At 46.1% G+C, this 20111-nt stretch overlaps 1 protein-coding gene across 1 annotated transcript in view; it reads left to right on the top strand.

Moving 5' to 3' along the window:
* SLC9A8 (solute carrier family 9 member A8) overlaps positions 1-20111 on the top strand; it is a 1353696-nt gene that overhangs the window by 1036215 nt on the left and 297370 nt on the right. The window contains exon 15 of the mRNA XM_069651262.1: positions 14023-14243. Coding sequence (XP_069507363.1) covers positions 14023-14243 — 221 coding nt within the window. The remainder of the gene's footprint in view (positions 1-14022; positions 14244-20111) is intronic.

Genomic DNA, 20111 nt, shown 5'->3' with positions numbered 1-20111 from the left:
CAAGAAAGAAGTTGCGGAAAACACCACAAACCTTAGGACTATCCTAATAGACTCCAACATCATGCAACAATGGCTACAGAACTTGGAGGACAGAGTCGAAGATGCAGAAGGAAGGGCCCGGAGAAACAATGTGTGGATAATTGGACTTCCGGAAGGGGAGAAGGGGATGGACCCTACGTCCTATATAGAGAGCATGCTACTTCAAGAAATTGGTCTGGGCAGCCTCACCCAGGGAAGTGCAGACTGATCCCTTACCAAGAAGCCCCCGGCGGGAGCGCCCCTGAGGTCCGTTATTGACATAATAATGAACAACAAGGATCGGGAAAAAATCCTGGCATGCTTCAGGGCTGGGGGAACTATTAGTAGAGCATCCTTGAAAATTACGGCATACCCGGACTACACTCTACTCGTGCAGAAGCGTAGGATGCACTTTACCTCGGCCAAGGCGAGACTGCGAAAGACTAACCTTAAATATATGCTAATGTAACCCACGCGATTGAAGGTGATGTATGAAGGCCGGGCTCTTTTCTTTGACAACCCATAAGACACTCACAAGTGGCTAGATACCGAACGGATGTCGCCAATGACGGAATAAACCTTACTCGCTAACATAATATCCACAACTGCCTTTCACCATAGAGTACCAAGATACCAAGGTAACCTACGAATGCAAAGGACCAGCCATACAGACGGACACCTGCGAGGATCCTACCAGGATAATAAGGTATCAGGTAATATTATCCCCATATATATGGTCGCCGTAAATTATATCGCCGGGAAAAGGTTGTGGTGATATTATATGGGTGACCATATATAAGGGGAACTGAAAATAATGCTACAGCACTGGGGACCCACAACCCCGGCCAACAGACAGTGATGACACTGGAAGCAGGATTTTTTTCAGAAATCCTCAGGCTCACTTGTCCGCGCACAGCAGAGCTGAGCGTCTTCTACACTCAGAGGTATATCTCCTTCGGACACTAGTTTGGAAGTGTCTACCTGCTGCGCCACTGGCGCCGCAGAACTGAACTAGTCGGCCCAGAGGTGAGAAGCAGGAATGCCTGAGCATGGAAAGTATAGCTGGGCAAAAGTTCTAAGTTCGGGTAAAGTTAGGGGGGAGGCAGACCACGCTGTTTAAAAAATGGCATGATCGTGCAGCGGGCTCCCCCTTCTCCGCATGCGCCAAGGGGGGTCATGATTTGGGTCACATCTACAGTGCCTTTCCAAGTGTCAGAGATGATAGTCGACACAGAAGGCAGGGTGATCATACTACACAAATTCCTCGAAAATAGACAGCTATGCATAATTAACACCTACGCCCCCATTCACGAGACTGCAACCTTGTTTTCCGCTCACTGTAACCAAAGTAGAGCTTTTCAGGAGCTGTACGATTATTTGCGCTGAGATTTTAATTGCACCTGCAATCCACGGTGGGATAGATCTGACAGCAAGTTTACACATCCAGCCCTCACAGCCAAAGCGCCAAAGAGCCAAAGCCCTGCTGAATGCCTTTGATTTAGTTGACATATGGCGCAGGCTGAACCCGGACACAAGAGGGTACTCTCATTATTCTGCCCACTATTGCCTCCATACCAGAATAGACTACCTTTTCACTGGCACTGAGCAAGCAGGCGATTTGACACAGCTGACTATAAAGTCAGTGTCCTGTCAGACCATGCACTACTTCAGGCCAACTGGCGGATAGCCCCCCCCCCCCCAGGGCGAAGATCCCGACCTGGAGGCTCAGAGGGGAAGCCCTTTGTGACGACGCATTCAGCAGACACCTTACAGAAAACATTATTGATTACTTTGATCACAATACTGGCAGTGAGGCTTCTGCTGGCACACTGTGGGAGGCATTTCAGGTAGTGGTTAATGGGGAATCCATAGCCAAGTCAGACGGGTTACAGGCAGAAATTACTAACTACCTATGCAGGGCAGAGGGACGGCTAGAAAACCTAGAATCTAGATCTGGAGACCCTGATTACAGCCCCACAGAATGGACCAAACTCAAGCAGGAATGCCTAAAACAATGGGATAGACTGGGGAACCGGAGCTACTCCAAATATATAGATAAGCAACATGTAGAAGGGGACATACCAGGATGATCATTAGCTTGGCTGTACAAATCAGACACCAAGTGGGACATGATACACTCAGTTACGGATGGTTGCGGAGCACTACACGTTACACAGACGGCTATAAATGACACCTTCCTAGAGTACTATCAGATTTATATAAAGATACATCAACAGTTCCCCCCCCTCAGAGTTAGAAGCAGCCCTGGCTTATATAGAGCTCCTGAGACTAGACACAGAAAGAAGGAAGTCACTAGAAGCCCACATCACGGTAGAAGAATTACTTGCCGTGATAAAGGAACTGCTCATGGGAAAGACCCGGAGTACGGACGACTTGCCTGGCGAGTTCTATGAAGAGTGCATGCAGTAAATCGCCCCCCCCTCCTTTGCTAGACATGCTACAGGAGGCGTACAACAGAGGCACACTGCCACTATCATTAAGGTAGTCTGTAATTATACCCCTCTTGAAACCCAATAAACCAGCCATGGTGTGTGGCTCGTATAGACCATTGTTGATGTTGAACCAAGACAGAAAGAGCCTCACTGCCCTGTTAGCTAATAGACTTAAAAAAGTCATCACCGAGCTAATACACCCCGATCAGACTGCATACTTGCCGGGAAGGAACACAACTTGCTGCCTGTGCAGACTTCACCACATTATAGATTGCACCAACACACAAGAAGGGCACTACATGGTAGCCTCGCTGGATTCCGGTAAGGCGTTCGACTCCATCAGATGGCCATGGCTACTGGCCACTTTACAAAAGGTTGGCATAGGGTGAGATTCCTTAAATGGATACAGATGCTGTACAGCGCCCCCATAGCCAGAGTCAAGACTGGCAACCAGATATCGGACCAGTGGGTCCTCCGTAAGGGCACCAGACAGGGCTGGCCGCTATCTCCATTGCTTTTTTGTATTTTATTTTTATTCGTTTTTATTTGATTTTGTGTTAAACAGGGAATTAACAAGCTTTGCGAACAATAAAAAACAAAAAATTGTGCCAAACAGACAGTCATAATCCAATTTTTACATTTCGGCAATGCGTATGTGAACTTTCCATTTGCATTTAACTTCTGTTTAGAATAACAGTAAATATTAACAGTAATCCCTGCTTCCCCTCCCTCCCCTCGTTCCCCCCACCCTACAAGACTTGGTCGGCTGCTGCTGAGGAATGTGTTTTCTAGTGTGTGGCGAGTTGCATGATAGATTTGGTATGTTTTGGTATGTTTTGGGGACCACCTTGTTTGGGAAGTTAGTGTGGTTTTTCGTTGTCTTAGGTCCTGTATTCCAGGCTGGTGGACCTGTAGACATTAATGTGTCATTTCCGGCATGTATTTGTTAAGGAATTCCATCCATAGAGTATCGCACTGTGTGGATTTCCCGTGTATGGATGCCGTGATCTTTTCCATGGTGCACATATTGGAGGTTACATTGACCCATTGACCCATTCTTTCTCGGTTGGGACCGTTGTACATTTCCATTTCATGGCTAAGAAAGCCCTTGTGGCTAGTAACAGCGGTGCAGCTATGTCTTTGACCCTCCTCCATTCATCCTCAATTTTTTCAAAACCAAATAGTACCAGGTGGGGGTCTGCTATCCTCTGGATCCCATCTAGGTCTCTAATCCAACCCAGGACTTGGTTCCAGTAAACTTTAATTTGGGGGCAATTCCACCACATGTGCCAATAGTCCGCCATGGATCTGCAACCTCTCCAACATAGTGGGCTAGATGATTGGTACATTTTGAAGAGCCTGTGCGGGTCATATTGCCATCTATTTAGTAGTTTAATTGCGTGCAGTTTACATTGGCACGAGATCGAGGCTTTGGGTGCAGCCCGACATATCTTGTCCCACATCTCCGGATCAATACTATCTCCAATGTCTCTCTCCCATTTCAGTCTAAGGGGTTCTGTTGACCCTTCCCCTGCTGCTATGAGCGTTCTATATAGGATCGAGATCAGTCCCTTCGTTTCAGTTCTAGAATCTAATATTTTCTCGAATGGGGTGAGGTCCCTTTCAAACTTGTCCTTCCATTTGACCTTTGTCAGGACACCCTTAATTTGCAGAAAGTGGAATGCAGACAGTGTGCCAATTCCGAGTGCCTCCTCCAGCTCGGGGAGTGTGATAAACAAGTCCTTTTTTAGAAGTTGTCCCACCCTTTCCAGGCCCGCCTCGTACCAGGATTGAAATCTCTCTACGTTAGGAATCTGGTCGTTGATGCCAGGGGACCACAGGTGACTTAGTGGTGATGGCCACGTAGTAATGTTTTCCATATCCCTGCCTTCTCGCCATACATCCCATATGGTTTCAAACATCGGGTGTGCTTTAGATTTCTTTAATACTCTCCTTCTAGGGGACCATAGCCACTCAGAGATTGTCGCCGGGGACAAGTAGTGATTGTCTATGGCAATCCATTGAGGTGTTTTCTGATTGCGGAGGTGGGGAATGAGGACTCGCAACTGGGTTGCTACATAATATTTCTGAATGTCCGGAAGGCCCACCCCACCCTCATCTTTCGGTAGCATCAGGTTGGTATATGCAATTCTTGTTTTCTTCCCCTGCCACATGAACTTTATGATCGCTTTCTTGACTTCTGTAAAGAATTGGCGCAGCATTTGGATAGGGAGCATTTGAAAGGGGTATAGAAATCTCGGGAGACGGGTCATTTTTATTGCATTTAGGCGTCCCAGCCAGGATATGGTTAGTTTGTCCCACCTGGCGAGGTCCGCGTGAACCTTTTGGAGAAGCTCCGGGAAGTTGGCCTCATATAGATTACGTAGAGATCGCGTGACATGTATCTCCAAATATTTCTATTTCTCATGCTCTATCGTAAGGCTCAGGAAAGAATATATTTCATTGTTTGCTTCCATCGATCCCAGTAGGGGGAAGAGTATTGACTTGGATTTGTTGATTTTAAATCCCGATAAGTAGCCGTATGGATCTATTAAACTTAGTGCCCTGGGGATGGATGTGTTGGGGTTTATCACATGGAGAAGTAAGTCATCTGCATATAGCGCCACCTTGTATTCCACCTGCCCTAGTCTCATTCTCTCAATTCGGGCATCATTCCTTATTTTCTGGGCTAAGGGCTTTACAGAAAGGGCGCAGAGTATGGCCGATAGGGGACATCCCTGTCGGGTGCCACGTTTCAATTCGAACTACCTCGAGTACTCTCCATTGACTGACACTGCGGCTCTAGGCGCTGTGTACACTGCTTTTATCCCATGTCTGAATTTTGGTCCTATACCTACGGCGCGGAGGACTGCAGCAAGGAATTCCCATTCCACTCTATCAAATGCTTTTTCAGCATCAATGGAAAGCAAGGCGGGTTCACCATTCATATTTTGGGAGGCTGCGACCAAATGCATAGTGTCCGCCCCTTGTCGCCCGATTATGAATCCAACATGGTCGGAGTGATTAAGGTGGGGCATGTGAGTCTCCAACCTGGCAGCCAATACCCTCGTGTAGATTTTGGCATCAAGATTGAGCAAGGATATAGGGCGATACGACCCACAACATTTGGGGTCCCTACCCTCCTTGGGGATAACCGATATGAGAGCTCGGACGAAGGAATCGGGGGCGGTTCCCATTTCTAGGACCTCATTGAATAATTCAGTCAAAAATGGGGCTAGGAGGGCACTGAAGATCTTATAAAGGCCGGCTGTGTATCCATCCTCCCCCGGGGATTTGCCCAGTGTTAGCCTTTTGATCGCTTGGTGTACTTCCTCTTCCGTTATGGGGGCCTCAAGGTGAGCAGAGTCTACCTCAGCTATTTTGGGGAGATCGATGTCAGTGTGATAGTTATCTATCTCTTGCGAGTTTGGGTCTGTTTCAGAAGAGTATAGGGATTCATAAAAGTTTGCGAACAGTTCAGGGATGGATGGTTTGTCTTGTCCCTGGTCAGGAGTATTGTATGTTATTTCCTTTACCCTTCGTTCTGCCCATTGCATCCTGAGCCTAGCAGCCAACAGTGCGTCAGCTTTGTCCCCTTTTTCGTAGAACTTTTGTTTTAATAAATGCAGTTTACGTGCTATCTGGCCCTGCTCTAGGTGACGAAGCTCCTCCCGCTTCTTTCTAGCTTCTTGAATCTTATCTAGGTCTGTGGCGTCCCCTTCCCTGGCCTCCTTATCCAATCGACATATTTCGTTCTGAGGCCTATTTTCAATGAGGGCCCTTTCCCTTTTCTTCCTCGCCCCCTCTCGTATAAGGATCCCCCTCCAGGTTGCTTTGGCCGCTTCCCACACACCCCGTTTGGAGATCTCCCCAGTGTCGTTAGTTTTGAAATATTCTATAATCTCGGTTTGCAGTTCCTCTCTAAAGACAAGGTCTCTCCACAGGGTCTCATTGCACCTCCATTTCCCACCCCTGATCGGTAAGTGTTCCCACTGTATATCCGCTGTGACCATGTCGTGATCAGACCATGTGATTGGGGTGATCTCAGAATGTGATGTGATGTCGTGCAGTTCCCGTGAGAGGTAGATATAATCTATTTGAGTAAAAGTATTGTGCGGGGGAGAATAAAAAGTGTATCCTCTTTCGTCAGGGTGCATATCCCTCCATACATCAACCAGCGCGTATACTTGCATCATGTTCACATAATCATTATGGTCCCCTCTCATTTCAGTATTGACAGTTGGATTTACCTGCCTTACGATCCAAGCTAGGGTCGGCCCACAGATTAAAGTCCCCGCCCAGCACAATATGCCCCGTAGCCTCCAACATTATTTTGGGGATGGTTCTCGAGAGGAATCTGAGCTGCCCTACATTGAGGGAGTAGATCGTGGCTATCGTTACCTCCACGCTCCCAATGGTACCTGCCATCAATAAAGCTCGCCCATCCGCATCTGACCAGGATTTTGTGACTTGAAAATCAATTCCCTTTCGAATAAGGATTCCCACACCTCCTTTGCGCAATGGTCCAGAGCCCCAAAACTCCAGACCGAGACGTTTCCCTAGAATGGGCCTCTCCTCTCCCTTCATGAACTTGGTTTCCTGCAGGAATAGGATGTCCATCTTGGCTCTCCGAAATTCCTGTAATACTAGCAACCTCGTAGTAGGCGCGTTAAGCCCCTTAACATTAAGCGTTCCCACTTTCAAGAGGCCCCTTCTGATGCCTTCAGGGGTAGCCATCTATTTGTGACATTGGACTATTCATAGTCGTAAGCAGCCATTCCCTGTGGTTTATGCCCTCAACCAGTGTTGACATTTTCCCCTCTTCAGCAGTAATTGAAAAAAATGTTTCGGTCTTTCCTTCTCCCATGTCTTGTGACCTCTCCCCCCTTCCCCATTTTTCCCCCCTCCCCTCATATGGCGGCGTCCGAGCGGGTCCAGTTAGTTACACTGCACCAGCAATGAACCCCCAGCAGGGACCGTTACCTCATGGTCCTTTTGCTAAAATTAACTACCGCATGAGTCTGAGCCCCCAAACCGTCCCCCCCACTTAAACCTCAACTTACAACTATTGAACATAGGTGTTTTAGTACCTGACCCGTAGAAAGCCCTGATTTTGAGCAGTGGCATTAAATAAAGTTAGTTATTGCCTGTCCGGGTCACTTGTCCCCCTCCGGGGAAATATTACCTCTGCAGTATTTTCTTGATCCCTTAACTCTCTGTCGCTTAGGGCCTCGAAGTTTCCATTCTCTTCCTTCACCTCGTGCTGCATCTTCGTCGTTCCCTCGTTCATTTGCCCCCACAAGATCAGATATGCATGCCTTTATTGCTCTTTCTGATTGCAGTCTGATCCTCGTGCCGTTGTGCTCGAAAGAACAGGAGAAGGGGTAACCCCATCTGTACCTAGTGTCTCGTTCCTTCAACCATTTCGTCAGGGTGCCACACATCCTTCTCAGGGCTAGTGTCACAGCAGATAAGTCTTGATATACGGTTATTTGAGCTGCGTTAAGGGAGATCACCCCTCCACGCCTTGCCTTCTCAAGAATTTTGGCCTTGTCCTGATACCTGTGGAAGCGGGCGAGGACCGATCTCGGTCCTCCCGGTGGGCCTCCTGCCCTGTGGATCCGCTCTGTCCTTGGTTCATCAATCGCATCGTCAGCCGCGAGAATCTTAATGATGTCGTGAATCGTTGTTTTTAAGCCCTCCTCAGTCTCCCCTTCATGCTCTGAGATTCCAAAGAAACGCAGGTTATTTCACCGTTCTCGATTTTCCAAATCATCAATTTTTAACCTGTATTCCTCTTCTCGCTGCTCAAGTTCTGTAATTCTGTGTCCCAGCTGCGTTTCCAGATTGTCTATCGAGGCTTGGTTGTTTTCTACTCCCTCTAGCCTGTCCTCAATCCTTTCTATACGTTGGGTGATTTTGTCGATTTTGCCACCTATATTAGCTCCCATATTTTTTATTTCCGTTAACAGGGCTGCCACGTCATCCTTCGTAACCGCTGTCTCACCGTGTGCTGGTGCTCCAGTTGTCATTTTCAGGGAGACGATTTCACGAGTGGGTGGAGTGTAAGCGTATGTGGCGAGCTTCTCTTTTGCCTGCATATATTCAGGGACCTTCCCCACCGATTCAGATTCAAATTTGTGATATGTAGGCTGTGAAGGGTCCACTCTCAGGTTATACTGTATGTGCACAGACCCTTCTCCCCCTCTCCGTTACTGTGCTCGGGTTGCTCTTTTCACTCTCAGGGCACAGCCCGGCTACTTTCTCCCAATCTTGTGTGCTCTGTGCAGCCTGCGAGGTCCTCAGTGTGGGAGGGGGGAGGAGTTGCGAGGTACCCCCTATATGTCAGTCCTGTTATGCACTGGGGTACTTGAAGAGGTACACATCCCTGTGGTGGGGGCCCTACCCTCAGACCCGGTGGTCTCTCAAGTTGGTGCGTTCAGTACTGGGTGTTCTTGCTCCAGCGGGGTCGACGTGCTCTGTGGAGGTTGTAGAGGCTCCTTAATGTGGTTCTGGGCTATCGCAGCGTTTGATTATGTGGGGGGGGTTCAGCAAATACAACTATGTGGACTGTGGCCGGTTCCGCCGTATACCGGGTCAGAGCAGGTGTGGATTTCCAGAAGGTTCAAAAAGGGGGGACCTCGTCGCTTGTAGCCCCAGCACATAGCTTTTCGTAGATGTGGCCCTGGCGCGATAGTGTGCGGTGGGGGCCCTCTCTGTTTTAAACTTGAGGTACTCAGTGCGCCCATAAGGCTTTGTTCCGTCCTTTTCTGGGTGTTTGCCCACTTGTTCCCCCCCCTCCACTTCCTATATCTGTCAGAGTAGAGTTCGGCTCCTTGTAGTGTTTCTGTTGCTGCACGGGCGCTTTGGGGGGCCCCCTCGGTGGGGGTTGATAGCAGTCCCCCAGCACACTTCCTCTTTGAGGTACCGCCGGCACCGGGCTCTGGGCCGCCGGGGGGAGGACTGCGGTGCCGGGTGTGTGCGCACAAAGCGCAGGTCTGTGGGTGGGAGGGGGGAAGCCTACCTTGTCCGCAGAGGCGGGCCTATTCACAGTCTTCGCCGGCACAGTCCTCCGCGCAAAGGCGGATGCGAATCAAGAAAGGCTAGTGTGTCTGGGGCCACAGGACCTCCGACGAAGTTCCCCCAGGGAAATGGGTCTGTAGGCAGGGACTGATGCTGGTCTCCAACTCCAGTTCCTCTCATGGGTGGATCGTCAGGCAAGCAGTTACGCCTCCCTGGGGTCCCGCGTGCTCCAGTAGTTTCGTTTTCTTCTTTGCTGCCGGGCACTACGCAGACCAGCCACGTTTTCTTCGGTTTCGATCCGAAGGAACCTCCGATTTTGTTCAAATGTTTTCCTTGCTGGGGGGGCCACACTCATACGTCCCGTGTCCGATTGGCAGCTCCGGGGGGGGTCGCAAAGTGGGGGCTCAGGACCACTTTTCGGACCTCGGGCGCGGAGCTCACACGAAGAGCAGGCTCATCCGTGCGCCCCCTGGTGGCCGATCTTCTCCATTGCTTTTTATCATGGCTTCTGAACCCATAGCGGTATACCTTCATAAGGAATATGAAGAAGCAGGCATACAACTACACGCAGTGTGGCACCTGCTATCCATGCATGCAGACGACATGCAGCAGCCAGAAACCAACTTGCAATATATACTCGAAATCCTGGACAGTTTAGCTTAGCTGAACTCTGTGGCATTACTATGAACCGCCAGAAGTCGTGCCTGTTCCCACTGGCAGGGCTAAGGGGGAGGAGGGCTGAGACACTATCCGTCTTGGACATAGGATGGAATTTAGACTTGTTTAAGTACCTGGGGGTAGCTATATATCATGACCCACGGATGGAACTCACAAATAACACACAATGGTCAATGGAAGGGCTAGCAAGCTCAATGGATTTCTGGGGCACATTGCCCCTGTCACTTATGGGCAGGGCCGCAGTGTTGAAGATGGTGGCACTGCCGAGACTGCTACATCACTTCACTAACGTCCCACACAGCATTCCCAAGCGCTTTTTTACACGATTAGACTCACTATGCAGGTCATTCTTGTGGCAGGGCTGGAGAAGCAGACTTACTCTGACAAAACGCCAGAGACCATATGAGGGTGCTATGTTGGACAGATTTATGCCAAAAGTGATTAAGATACAACATTGTAGATGTAGACTGTCATTTAATTTACTAAAACTAATAAAACAGTTGGTAAGAATTAGTTGGGTGAGGTCCTTCTTGAAGGAGGTGGTGGGGCCAGGTGGTCGGTAGATGACATGCATGGTGATGGTTGGTGTCAGTGCTAGTTTTAGTGAAAGTGTTTTGCAGTTGGTTGGGGGTGGTGGGTATGCTACAGAGAGGTAAGGAATCTTTGTAAATTATGTATTTGCTTTTGTATGTTGTGTTGCTTTGTGTTTGATGGATTTATATTTAATCCGAATAAACTTGTTGACTGACTTTGTAAATTATGGCAACCCTGCCACCTTTGGGAGTGGGGAGGTCACTTCTGAGAAGTAGGTGAGGCAGGAGTGGAGGGAGAGGGGCAGCGGTGTAAAGCGTGTGGATGGGGTGTGTGTGTGTGTGTGTGTGTGTGTGTGTGTGTGTAGCATGTACTTTGTCGGCAGCGGGGGTGTTGCTCTCTTGTGGCAGGTGTTAGGCAGAATCCTGTGCAGTTCCCTTGGGGAACACTGCAAAAAGATTAAGACTACAGGAGCAGCAGTAAACCCAATTGGTAGCAGTCTGCACCACCCAGATTTACCTGGTAGCTGTGGCTGAGCAGTGAGACTTCTCTCAAGAAGAGTAGGGCAGTATGCAGAGTATACACAATAGGGCCAAAATACAGTAGAGCAAACAAACACTGACCAGAGCTTTGTATAAAAAGTATATAGTTATTTATTTAAAACACACTTTAGGTAATACACTAACACATTCAATGAAAAGTAATCTAAAACACAGTCAGGTAAGTATATACACCTCCCTTGATAACTATCAGACAAGTCAGGGTTAAAGCACAACTATTTGTTAAGACAGCAGTGAGCGCTTAACCTAGATGGCACTCCAATAGTGTAGTTAAAGGGAGAGAAAAAGGCAGAGCATAAGAATAAAACAGTTCCCAACACTTTTAAGAGTTCAGAGCAAGGGGAGAAAGGCAGGTTATACTGTAGAGCCAAAGTTCATAGGCCAGGCCCACTTTAAATGGAGCAAAGCGAAATGTGCCCAGGATCACACTGTTTAAAGTGCACTCAAAGTCTTTGCAGAGTGTTCAAAAGAGGTTGGGGTGATTCAAAAGATATAGTTAGAGGTCTGGAGCCAACCCAGTATAGAAGCCAAGGATTTAAGGGTCACCTTTACCAATCTGTAGAAAGGGAGGCCAGGCAGGACACAGTACCTTAAAGAGAAAGGAAGCTCCAGCCGGGGCAGTTGTTCCTGGCAGTGGTTGCAGTTTGTTGTTCCGACCAGGGGAAGAGAGGATCTCGTCGAGGAGGAAACTTGGAGTTGTTGCACTATACAGGGATGAAACCAGCCGCAGAGTTCCCGAGTAAAAGGTGTGATCCTTTTATTCGCGGTCAAAAGTGGTGAGCTTGGCTATCTGGCCGCCGATGTGCTTGGCACGGGCGATTCGAGCAAGGGCCGTCTTTGGAAGGCGAACAGGGTGAACTGGTTGGTCCCACCAGCTCAGAGGAAGAAGACTTGTCCAGCAGAAGATCTTCTCTTGTCGTCGGGAAAGTGGTGAGATAGCTGCAGCAGGGCTTCACCGCTGGTGTCGTCATTGCAGATGGCTCAGCTTCGTCCCTCTTTGGATTGTTAGGTCCTGTGGCGACTTCTGAAGTTCCAGTCCCAAAGGCCCTGCTTTTATGCAGAAAAACCCCCATTCATCAGCCTAGCTGTCAATCACACATGCTAAGTGGTGAGCCGGGCGGCTCACCACTGGGCCAATCAGAGTAGAGTGCGACTTGGGTTGCAAAGGCAACGCAGTCCAAGGTGCCAATTCCCCCCTCCACCCTTCCTGTGGAACCCAGACAGAGTGGCACCACTTGGAGGGCTTCTGTGGAGAAGCCCACCAAAATAGTGGAACAAAGGGCTCGACCTTGGTCAGAGTTACAGAGACGGACACAAACGCCATTTTAGAATCGAGTTCTGGCAAAAAGACCCAACTGGGCATTTAATATTAAATAAATAAACCAGTGGTATCTTTAACATTGCACCAAAAAGTGGTGCGTTTAAAATCAATGGTAAAATGGCGTAGAGAATATTCCGGAGGAATATTTCGTGTGGTAACCACTGCCACCAGCCAGAAACTCGATGAGGGGGGACTGGACAGTGCCCCCTCGAAAACAGACCCAGGGGCAATCGAATTACCCCTTAACAGTACTTCCACAAAATGATGGTTTGTACTGGTTCTGTTCACAATTTTGGACTAGTAAAGTCAATGGTGACTTTACATGCCCTGGGAAACAGTAGTCAGTCCCAGAGTATGGAGTCTATGTTTGGGGGGTCACTCGGACACCCCTGTGGTACTGCACTGAGGGTGCTGTGTACCACACATACAGAAAAACAGATGATACCCTATGGAGTAAAAAAGAAACCTCATAGCCCATAAGCACATAACAAGTCAAGGATATACCTCAAATCATGTCTAAGAGTGGGAGTAAAAGAGTCTCACTCTTAGCAGGAGAAAAAAAAAAAAACAAAAAATCCAGCAAAGCTGCTGGAGGACTCACTAGGTTTGGGAAATTAGCCTTATCAGAGAATTCTCCCTAACAGCAGGTGATGTGCAAAGATGAGAGGGTGCAGGAATATGAGGGTGAGGGAAGAGAAATGACGGAAGCACGGCCTAGGCGGAATGAGTGATGCAGATTTCGAGTCAGCGAATGCTTACCTTGCAGATGCAATGTCTGATGGTGGTGGGGTTTGGTGCAGGAACTGGAGTTTGCAGGCGGGCGTCAGGCCTTCCAGGCATAGACAAGCTTATGCCTTTCCTTTCAGCCTTCCTAGTGCACCGATGGCTGTGCCGGCCGGCGCAGTGATGCTGCAGGGGCTTCACGGAAGGCCGACTAATTCGGTGCTTGGAGGAGCAGGCCCCCGGGTCGAGCTGCTTCTGAATGCGGGTGTTCGCGGATGGCAGTGTCCATCTTGGGAAGGAGTGGGGGCTCCTTGGGGCAGGGGCAGGAGGGATGGTCTGTGCTCCTACATAGACAGGCTCCGGCCTTTCTCGTGGCCCTTCCCTGTGCACTTTATTTCCCAAAACTGTGAACTGAGGATGTGTGTATTGTATGCCAAAGAATAGCTGGTACAAATTATCAGTCTCTTCCCTGTCTAACAGATCCCGCTTATTTCAACACCCGAAATTTATTTTAGATCTTGTTACAGGATGGTCCAAACTAAAAAGAGCAAATTAGTACTCGAAGGGTGCAGCTAATTATCTTTGTTCATTAATCTTGAAAATAAACCTCTTCAATTAAAGTAGACTTGATGATGATTAAATAAGATCAGTTGGGTGTTAAGTGTCTTTTTGGTGAAAAGTCCTGCATTATTAATAATGGTGTTTTTCTTACCAGGTTTACGCGGTGCTATTCCATATGCGTTGAGTCTCCATTTGGGGTTGGAGCCAATAGAAAAGAGACAGCTTATTGGGACAACCACAATAATCATTGTGCTGTTCACCATACTGCTTTTGGGAGGAGGAACAATGCCACTTATTCGATTGATTGATATTGAAGATTCCAAAGCTCGTCGGAGAAGCAAGAAGGACATTAACCTTAGCAAAACTGAAAAAATGGTTTGTTCTGTTAAATTAATTTTCACAGAGGATATCACTGTAATTTTCAAAGATGATTTTTCTTTTTTTCTGTTCTAATCTAATCTCCCAGATGAATTAATTCTTGTTGCTTGATTTGCTTTACTTCAAACTTCGAAGCAACGTGGGAGTAGAGACTGTAGAAAATATTTGCATTTCCAGCCAGGCTTCTTTTTCTCCAAACATGCAGAAAGATTCCCTGATTGTTTTTCAATTATCTCGAGCCCTAATAACTTTGTCAAGAGCACTAGCTCTTCTCTCCGTTCTGAAACCAATTTTCTCTCTGTTCTCACTGTTTTCGAAACATGAATTTCTTTGATGTTGTGAAGTCAACATCCCCACTTGATAAGATATGTTCTGTTAAATGTTGAAATACTGTAACCACCTTTCCGCTTTGACCATCCATTGGTTTCTACCATAGAGAAAGGCATTATGAAGTAATGCATAACTATTGAGGGACTTTTTTGGATGACACCTTACAAAGGGTACCTTGCGACCTAATACAGGTTGGATTGAAAAGTATTAGAGGTCTTGATTTTAGATTTTCATGAATATTTAGATCCTTCGTCGCATTTAAGTAAGCTGCTACGGAGACTTCGAGCCCCTCCACTCCATTTGTTAAGACTGATTCTGGTTTGGGTGAGCTTACAAATAACAATGTGCCGTGAAATAAAGAAATGAAACGATATTTTCAATAGAAAAAGTGTATTCCTTTTATTTTGAGTTTAAAGCCTTTGTGGATGACACGTGTTTCGGCAGAAATTGCCTTTTTCAAATCCAGGCCTGATTCTGTTTCAGATTGATAACAGCATAATGCAATGGAGTGCAGTAGGTCATGGGGTCAATCCCACCTCATTCTGAACGGTCCTCCGTGTGCCTCCTCATGTAAACTCAAAATAAAAGGAATACACTTTTTCTATTGAAAATATTGTTTCATTTCTTTATTTCACGGCTCATTGTTATTTGTAAGCTCACCCAAACCAGAATCATTATGAAATAATGGTAGACTAGCTCATCAAACTAGAGATGGTTCTATACATTTGTATATATTGTCCCCACTTGATCTTGTCAATGACTTACAAATTTTGCCTCATTAAAGTTGCCTGCAGGAGTCCTTTAGGGTTACATGTCTTTATACCGAAGTAATTTATAAAGAATGCACATATATCAAATATTTTATATTGAAAAATGTTATAGTGATTGTACTTTTCTTGGGGGGCGGGGGGCCTGCCCCAATCCCCCGTTTCCCACCCCTAAAAACCCATCCCGACCCTTTCCCCAAAAAATGTAACCCTTTACCCAACCCTAAATGCATTTACTATATTCGATATATGTTCATTCTATGTAAAAGTTTCGATATAAACACTCTATACCATCCTTTAGCTATATGCACACCCATGGCCACGGCTTTGAGTTGCCCCCTCCACTAACCATCTATCAGCACCCAAACTGTGCCCATTGTAGACTAATTTCACCTGTGGTTATTCATCTGCACCATGCAAGGCTTGTACTGATCAGTGAACCTGTGCAGGCTTAGCGTATTTATGCATGCCTCGCATTTCTACTGCATACTTTTAAAAGCTCCCATTGTGTGCATTTCTAATAGAAATAGCAAAAAGAGATGTCTCTACAGAAGTGGATGGAATTATTTTACTATGTCTATTTGGTTATACTGTTGTTCGTAAATACTAACTTGCATACTGTCACAGATGGCCTCAAGAATCACACAAATCCGATAGAAAGTTGAAAGGTTTTTATTAGTAAGATTTGCTGAACCATAAGTGGAGGTTTAAGACTGCAGATTCATTTGAATAAACAGTTGTTCTAGCAGATCCCTCACTCTCCCCTGGGCTTCTCATCCGTAACCCAGGCTTCTCCATCGGCCCGGTAAAAGGTGATCAGTAACCCCTACTCACTAAAATCGCCATTTGACCTTTGCAAGGGTAGAAAGACCAATGTTTTAGCTGTCTCACTCTCTCAGGGACCTTTTAGGGACACCCTGCTCTGGTGTTCCCACTATGTTGGTTTTAAAGATGGTTCAAGATGATGCCTGTGTCTTTTCTAAACAATAATTTTTATTATTTTGTATGGTTTTATTAAACCTTTACAAAGAGAAAGAAAAGAATAAAAAACAGTAGATCAAGAAAAAAGAGGAAGGATTAGCAATACATAGAGAACATTCATATACAATTAATGTGTTAGCAATTAGTATAAACAGTAAAATCCCTTGGGATGCTAGTAATTAATAACTAAAGGAAGCCCATATATTTATACACGACAGAGAACAGTCAATAACATATGGTCCAAATGAAGGTTACGAATGAAGCTAGACAAAGCCAAACCCTTGCGCGTAGTTTGGATACACAGACAGCGTTGCCAAACCAGTTCAGTTGATAGACCCAAATATAGAGATTATAATGCACTCCGACAGGAATCTCTGAGGGCCTTAAGTTGCGTGCAGAACAAGATGAGATGTTTAGCCGTTTCAGGAACTAGATGGCAAAATCTGCAGAGGCTGTCTGCCATCAGAATCTGTTCCCACCCCAGTTTAGTATCCAGTGTTGGAAGGATATTCCAGCGCAATCTGAGTAGGGCTTGTCGATGATCGCGATTGGGGAAGATTGTGAGAACTGGATAAAGAGTACCTCTTTTCTTGTCTTCATGTGCTAAGTGAAGCATAGAGCTGTTTGAATGGAAGGCGTCTATGGTCAGGCATCTTTTTAGTTTTTGTAGGATTAATTACTAGCTGTTCTAAATCTGAGCTGATGTTACACAGAATAGATTCACAAAACGTGGCGAATTTAGATAAGAAGCCAGATTGATTGATTGATATTATGCCCAACAAGTTCATATAAGGTGTTGGGTGTAGGTACCTTATGTTTAGTGTAAAGCATAAGCATCCTCCAGTAAACTCGAGATTTTAAAGAGATCTAGTCTAGCTCAAATCGAATCACAGCCAGAGGGACAGCGTTGGGGAGAAGTAAGACCCGTCTCCAGATGTCACCTTCAATCGCATCAAGTTTGGAGATAGTTAACCCCGTGCATAGCTCCAAACCATATGTCAATTTCGGGGCTATTTTACCCTCGAAAAAAAGGGCAGATCTAATAGAGAATAAGCTATATTTGCGATTGATTTTAAGGATATGCCTAACAAGTACCTTAGCTTTATTCAGGAGTAGATTTATCTGCCCTTTCGAGCCTCTACTAGCCCCGACATAATAGCCAAGGTAGGTAAAGCAGGTGGAACAAGTTACTCTTACACCCCCCAGGTTCCAGGAGTTGCTTTTCTTCCTACAAGGACCTTTTGATAAGGCGAGGATTTTAGTTTTAGCAGGGTTAATGTTCAAGCCATTTAGCTTAGCATAGTTGGCAAATACCTCTAGCAGGCGCTGTAGCCCCACCTTGGTTAGGTCAAATAATAAAAAATCGTCCGCATAGGCCAACCCGATAAACTTCATAGAGCCAAGTCTTGGTGCTAAAAGACCCTCCTTTAGTAAGTACTCTGTTGCGTCAGAAACATATTGATTAAACTCCCATGGGGCTAAGACACACCCCTGTCTAACCCCACTAAATGTGCGGACCACAGCTGACATGTCCCCCTTTTGATTTAGCCGTATTCTTACGCCCCAGTTGTTATAGACCCCCTCCAGAAGGCTCATTAGTCCCCTTGGTAAGCCCCGGGCAGAAAGTTTGCGCCATAGCCTGTTGCGGTCAACGCAGTCAAAGGCTGCTGAGAGATCCACAGAGGCCATAAAAGTAGGGCTCCTATCAGAAGTCTAGCCAGCCTCCTGAATGCACTTAACCACAATCCCATTAATATTTGTGGAATGGAATTTGCGAAAGCCCGTTTGAAAAGGACTCAAGGGATGGCTGGTTTTTTCCCAATCCCTCAATTGTGAAAGGAGAAAGGCAGAGAAGATGTTGCAATCTGCATCGATCAGCGCAATAGGCTGATAGTTTTTTGGGTCAGACCTACTGCCGCATTTGAAAATTGGGATCACATGTGCAGAGGACCATGAGATTGGGCATACCCCAGATTGAAGGATGCCTCGAAACTCGATGCACAGAAGATTGGCCCAGAGATTAGGATCAGCTTTGAAGGTGTTGTTAGTTAGCTCATTTGGACCAGGGGCTCTAGATTTTTTACACTTTAAGATTAGGTCTAGCACCATATCCATCTCAATTAGGGGTTCCCATTTAGAAAAAGGGCCTAAAGTGTCACCGCTGATAGGGATATCGTTTCCCTGCAATGGGTTAGGAGCAAATCTATTGGAATAAAAATCCAACCAACCTTGTTCCGCAATTGGATTTAATAGGGTAATTGCTGGGTTACTATATTGTCCATTACCAATGGACCAGAAGGCACCCACATTCGCCTTCAAAATAACCTGGAGCATTAATTCAGAATCCTGTTGAAATAACTGATGTTTAGTTGTTTTGCAATAATTTGTATAGGCTTGTTTGACCTTCTTAATGAGACCTAAGCGTAGGGGCATGTCATGGTTTGTTAGTCAAAGTCCTAAGATTTTTTATTCTTAATGGATTTTGCTAATGCCAGGTCAGAATTATAGCAATGGGTAGTATGCCTACTAGGAGTTGGGCGTGCGGAGTGATTACCCAAATCATCTACCGCTGCTCGTACCAGGGATGTAACCGTTGCAGTGTTGAAAGTTACCATTTTCCAGTCATAAGTAGTCTGGTTGAGCATAGCCCTCAGGTTAAGGTTCAAGGTGTCAATGTTTTTAGATGACCACCGAACCGCAGTACCAGATGAATTAGGAGTAACGATAAATTGGGATCGATAGAACCCCTGAAGATGGCAAATTTGAAATATTGCCGTTAGTATGGCATGATCACTCCAAGTATTCATATGGATTTCAAACTGCAAGCATCTTATACGTAAGTATTCATCCACAAAGATGTAGTCAAGATAGAGGAGGAATGACTACGCCGCCAGGTATGCCAAAAGGGGTTTTCAAGTAAGGATTGTGAATGGCCTAGCAGAGGTTGTAGACCTATGTTACCGAACCCAGTATACCAGGTGTAGCCATCCTGTTTTTTCCTCATATAGCACAATTTGGAAATATTCATCTCACAAATTTCCCATGGTGAGTACTCAAATATACAATCACAATTTAGATCTCCAACTAATAGAACATGTCCTGAGGGTGTCCGCTCATTTGGTCGAAAAAAAAAGATCGAATGACCGTTTGGTCGAAACCAAATGGTCGGAAAAAAAAATGGTCGAATTTTTTTTTTTATATTTATTTATAAAATTTTTTTGTTTTGTTTGGTCAAAAAAAAAATGTATATAAAAAAAGGGGGGGTAGGAGGTGGAACCCCCTCCCCCCAAAAAAAAATGTAAAAAAAAAAACAAAACAAAAATATTCGACCATTTGGATTTCGAGCATTTGGTGTCGACCAAATGGTCATTCGACCATTTGGTTGTCGACCAAATGACTGGTAACCGTCCTGAGTCATTAGCAAGTACCCAATCTAGGATAATCTGCTTGATAGTGGACACAAACAACTCAACTTCTCCCACACCTCTATGCCAATAGATGTTAATAATTAGCAGTTTCAATTGTCCACTACTAAAAGTAAGATCAACACCCAAAACCCCATATGGGAGACCCAAAAGAGCACTTCGATATAGACCAAAGCAGTTATCAACCACGACAATTAGACCACCTGATGGTCTGCCTCCCAAATTATATAGAGCAGGCTGGTTGAAAATGTGTTAACCATCTAAGAATGGGGTAGAGGCAATCTAGGTCTCCTGAATACAGATAACATTGGCATCTCACTACAGTGTAGGCATTCCAGGTTTGTACATAAGTGCGGATTGCC

This window comes from Ambystoma mexicanum, chromosome 3p (genome assembly GCF_040938575.1).
Source record: "Ambystoma mexicanum isolate Mex_15411 chromosome 3p, UKY_AmexF1_1, whole genome shotgun sequence".
Taxonomy (NCBI): domain Eukaryota; kingdom Metazoa; phylum Chordata; class Amphibia; order Caudata; family Ambystomatidae; genus Ambystoma; species Ambystoma mexicanum.
The sequence above is the reverse complement of the archived record's forward strand: the minus strand, read 5'-3'. Positions and strand labels throughout refer to the sequence as shown.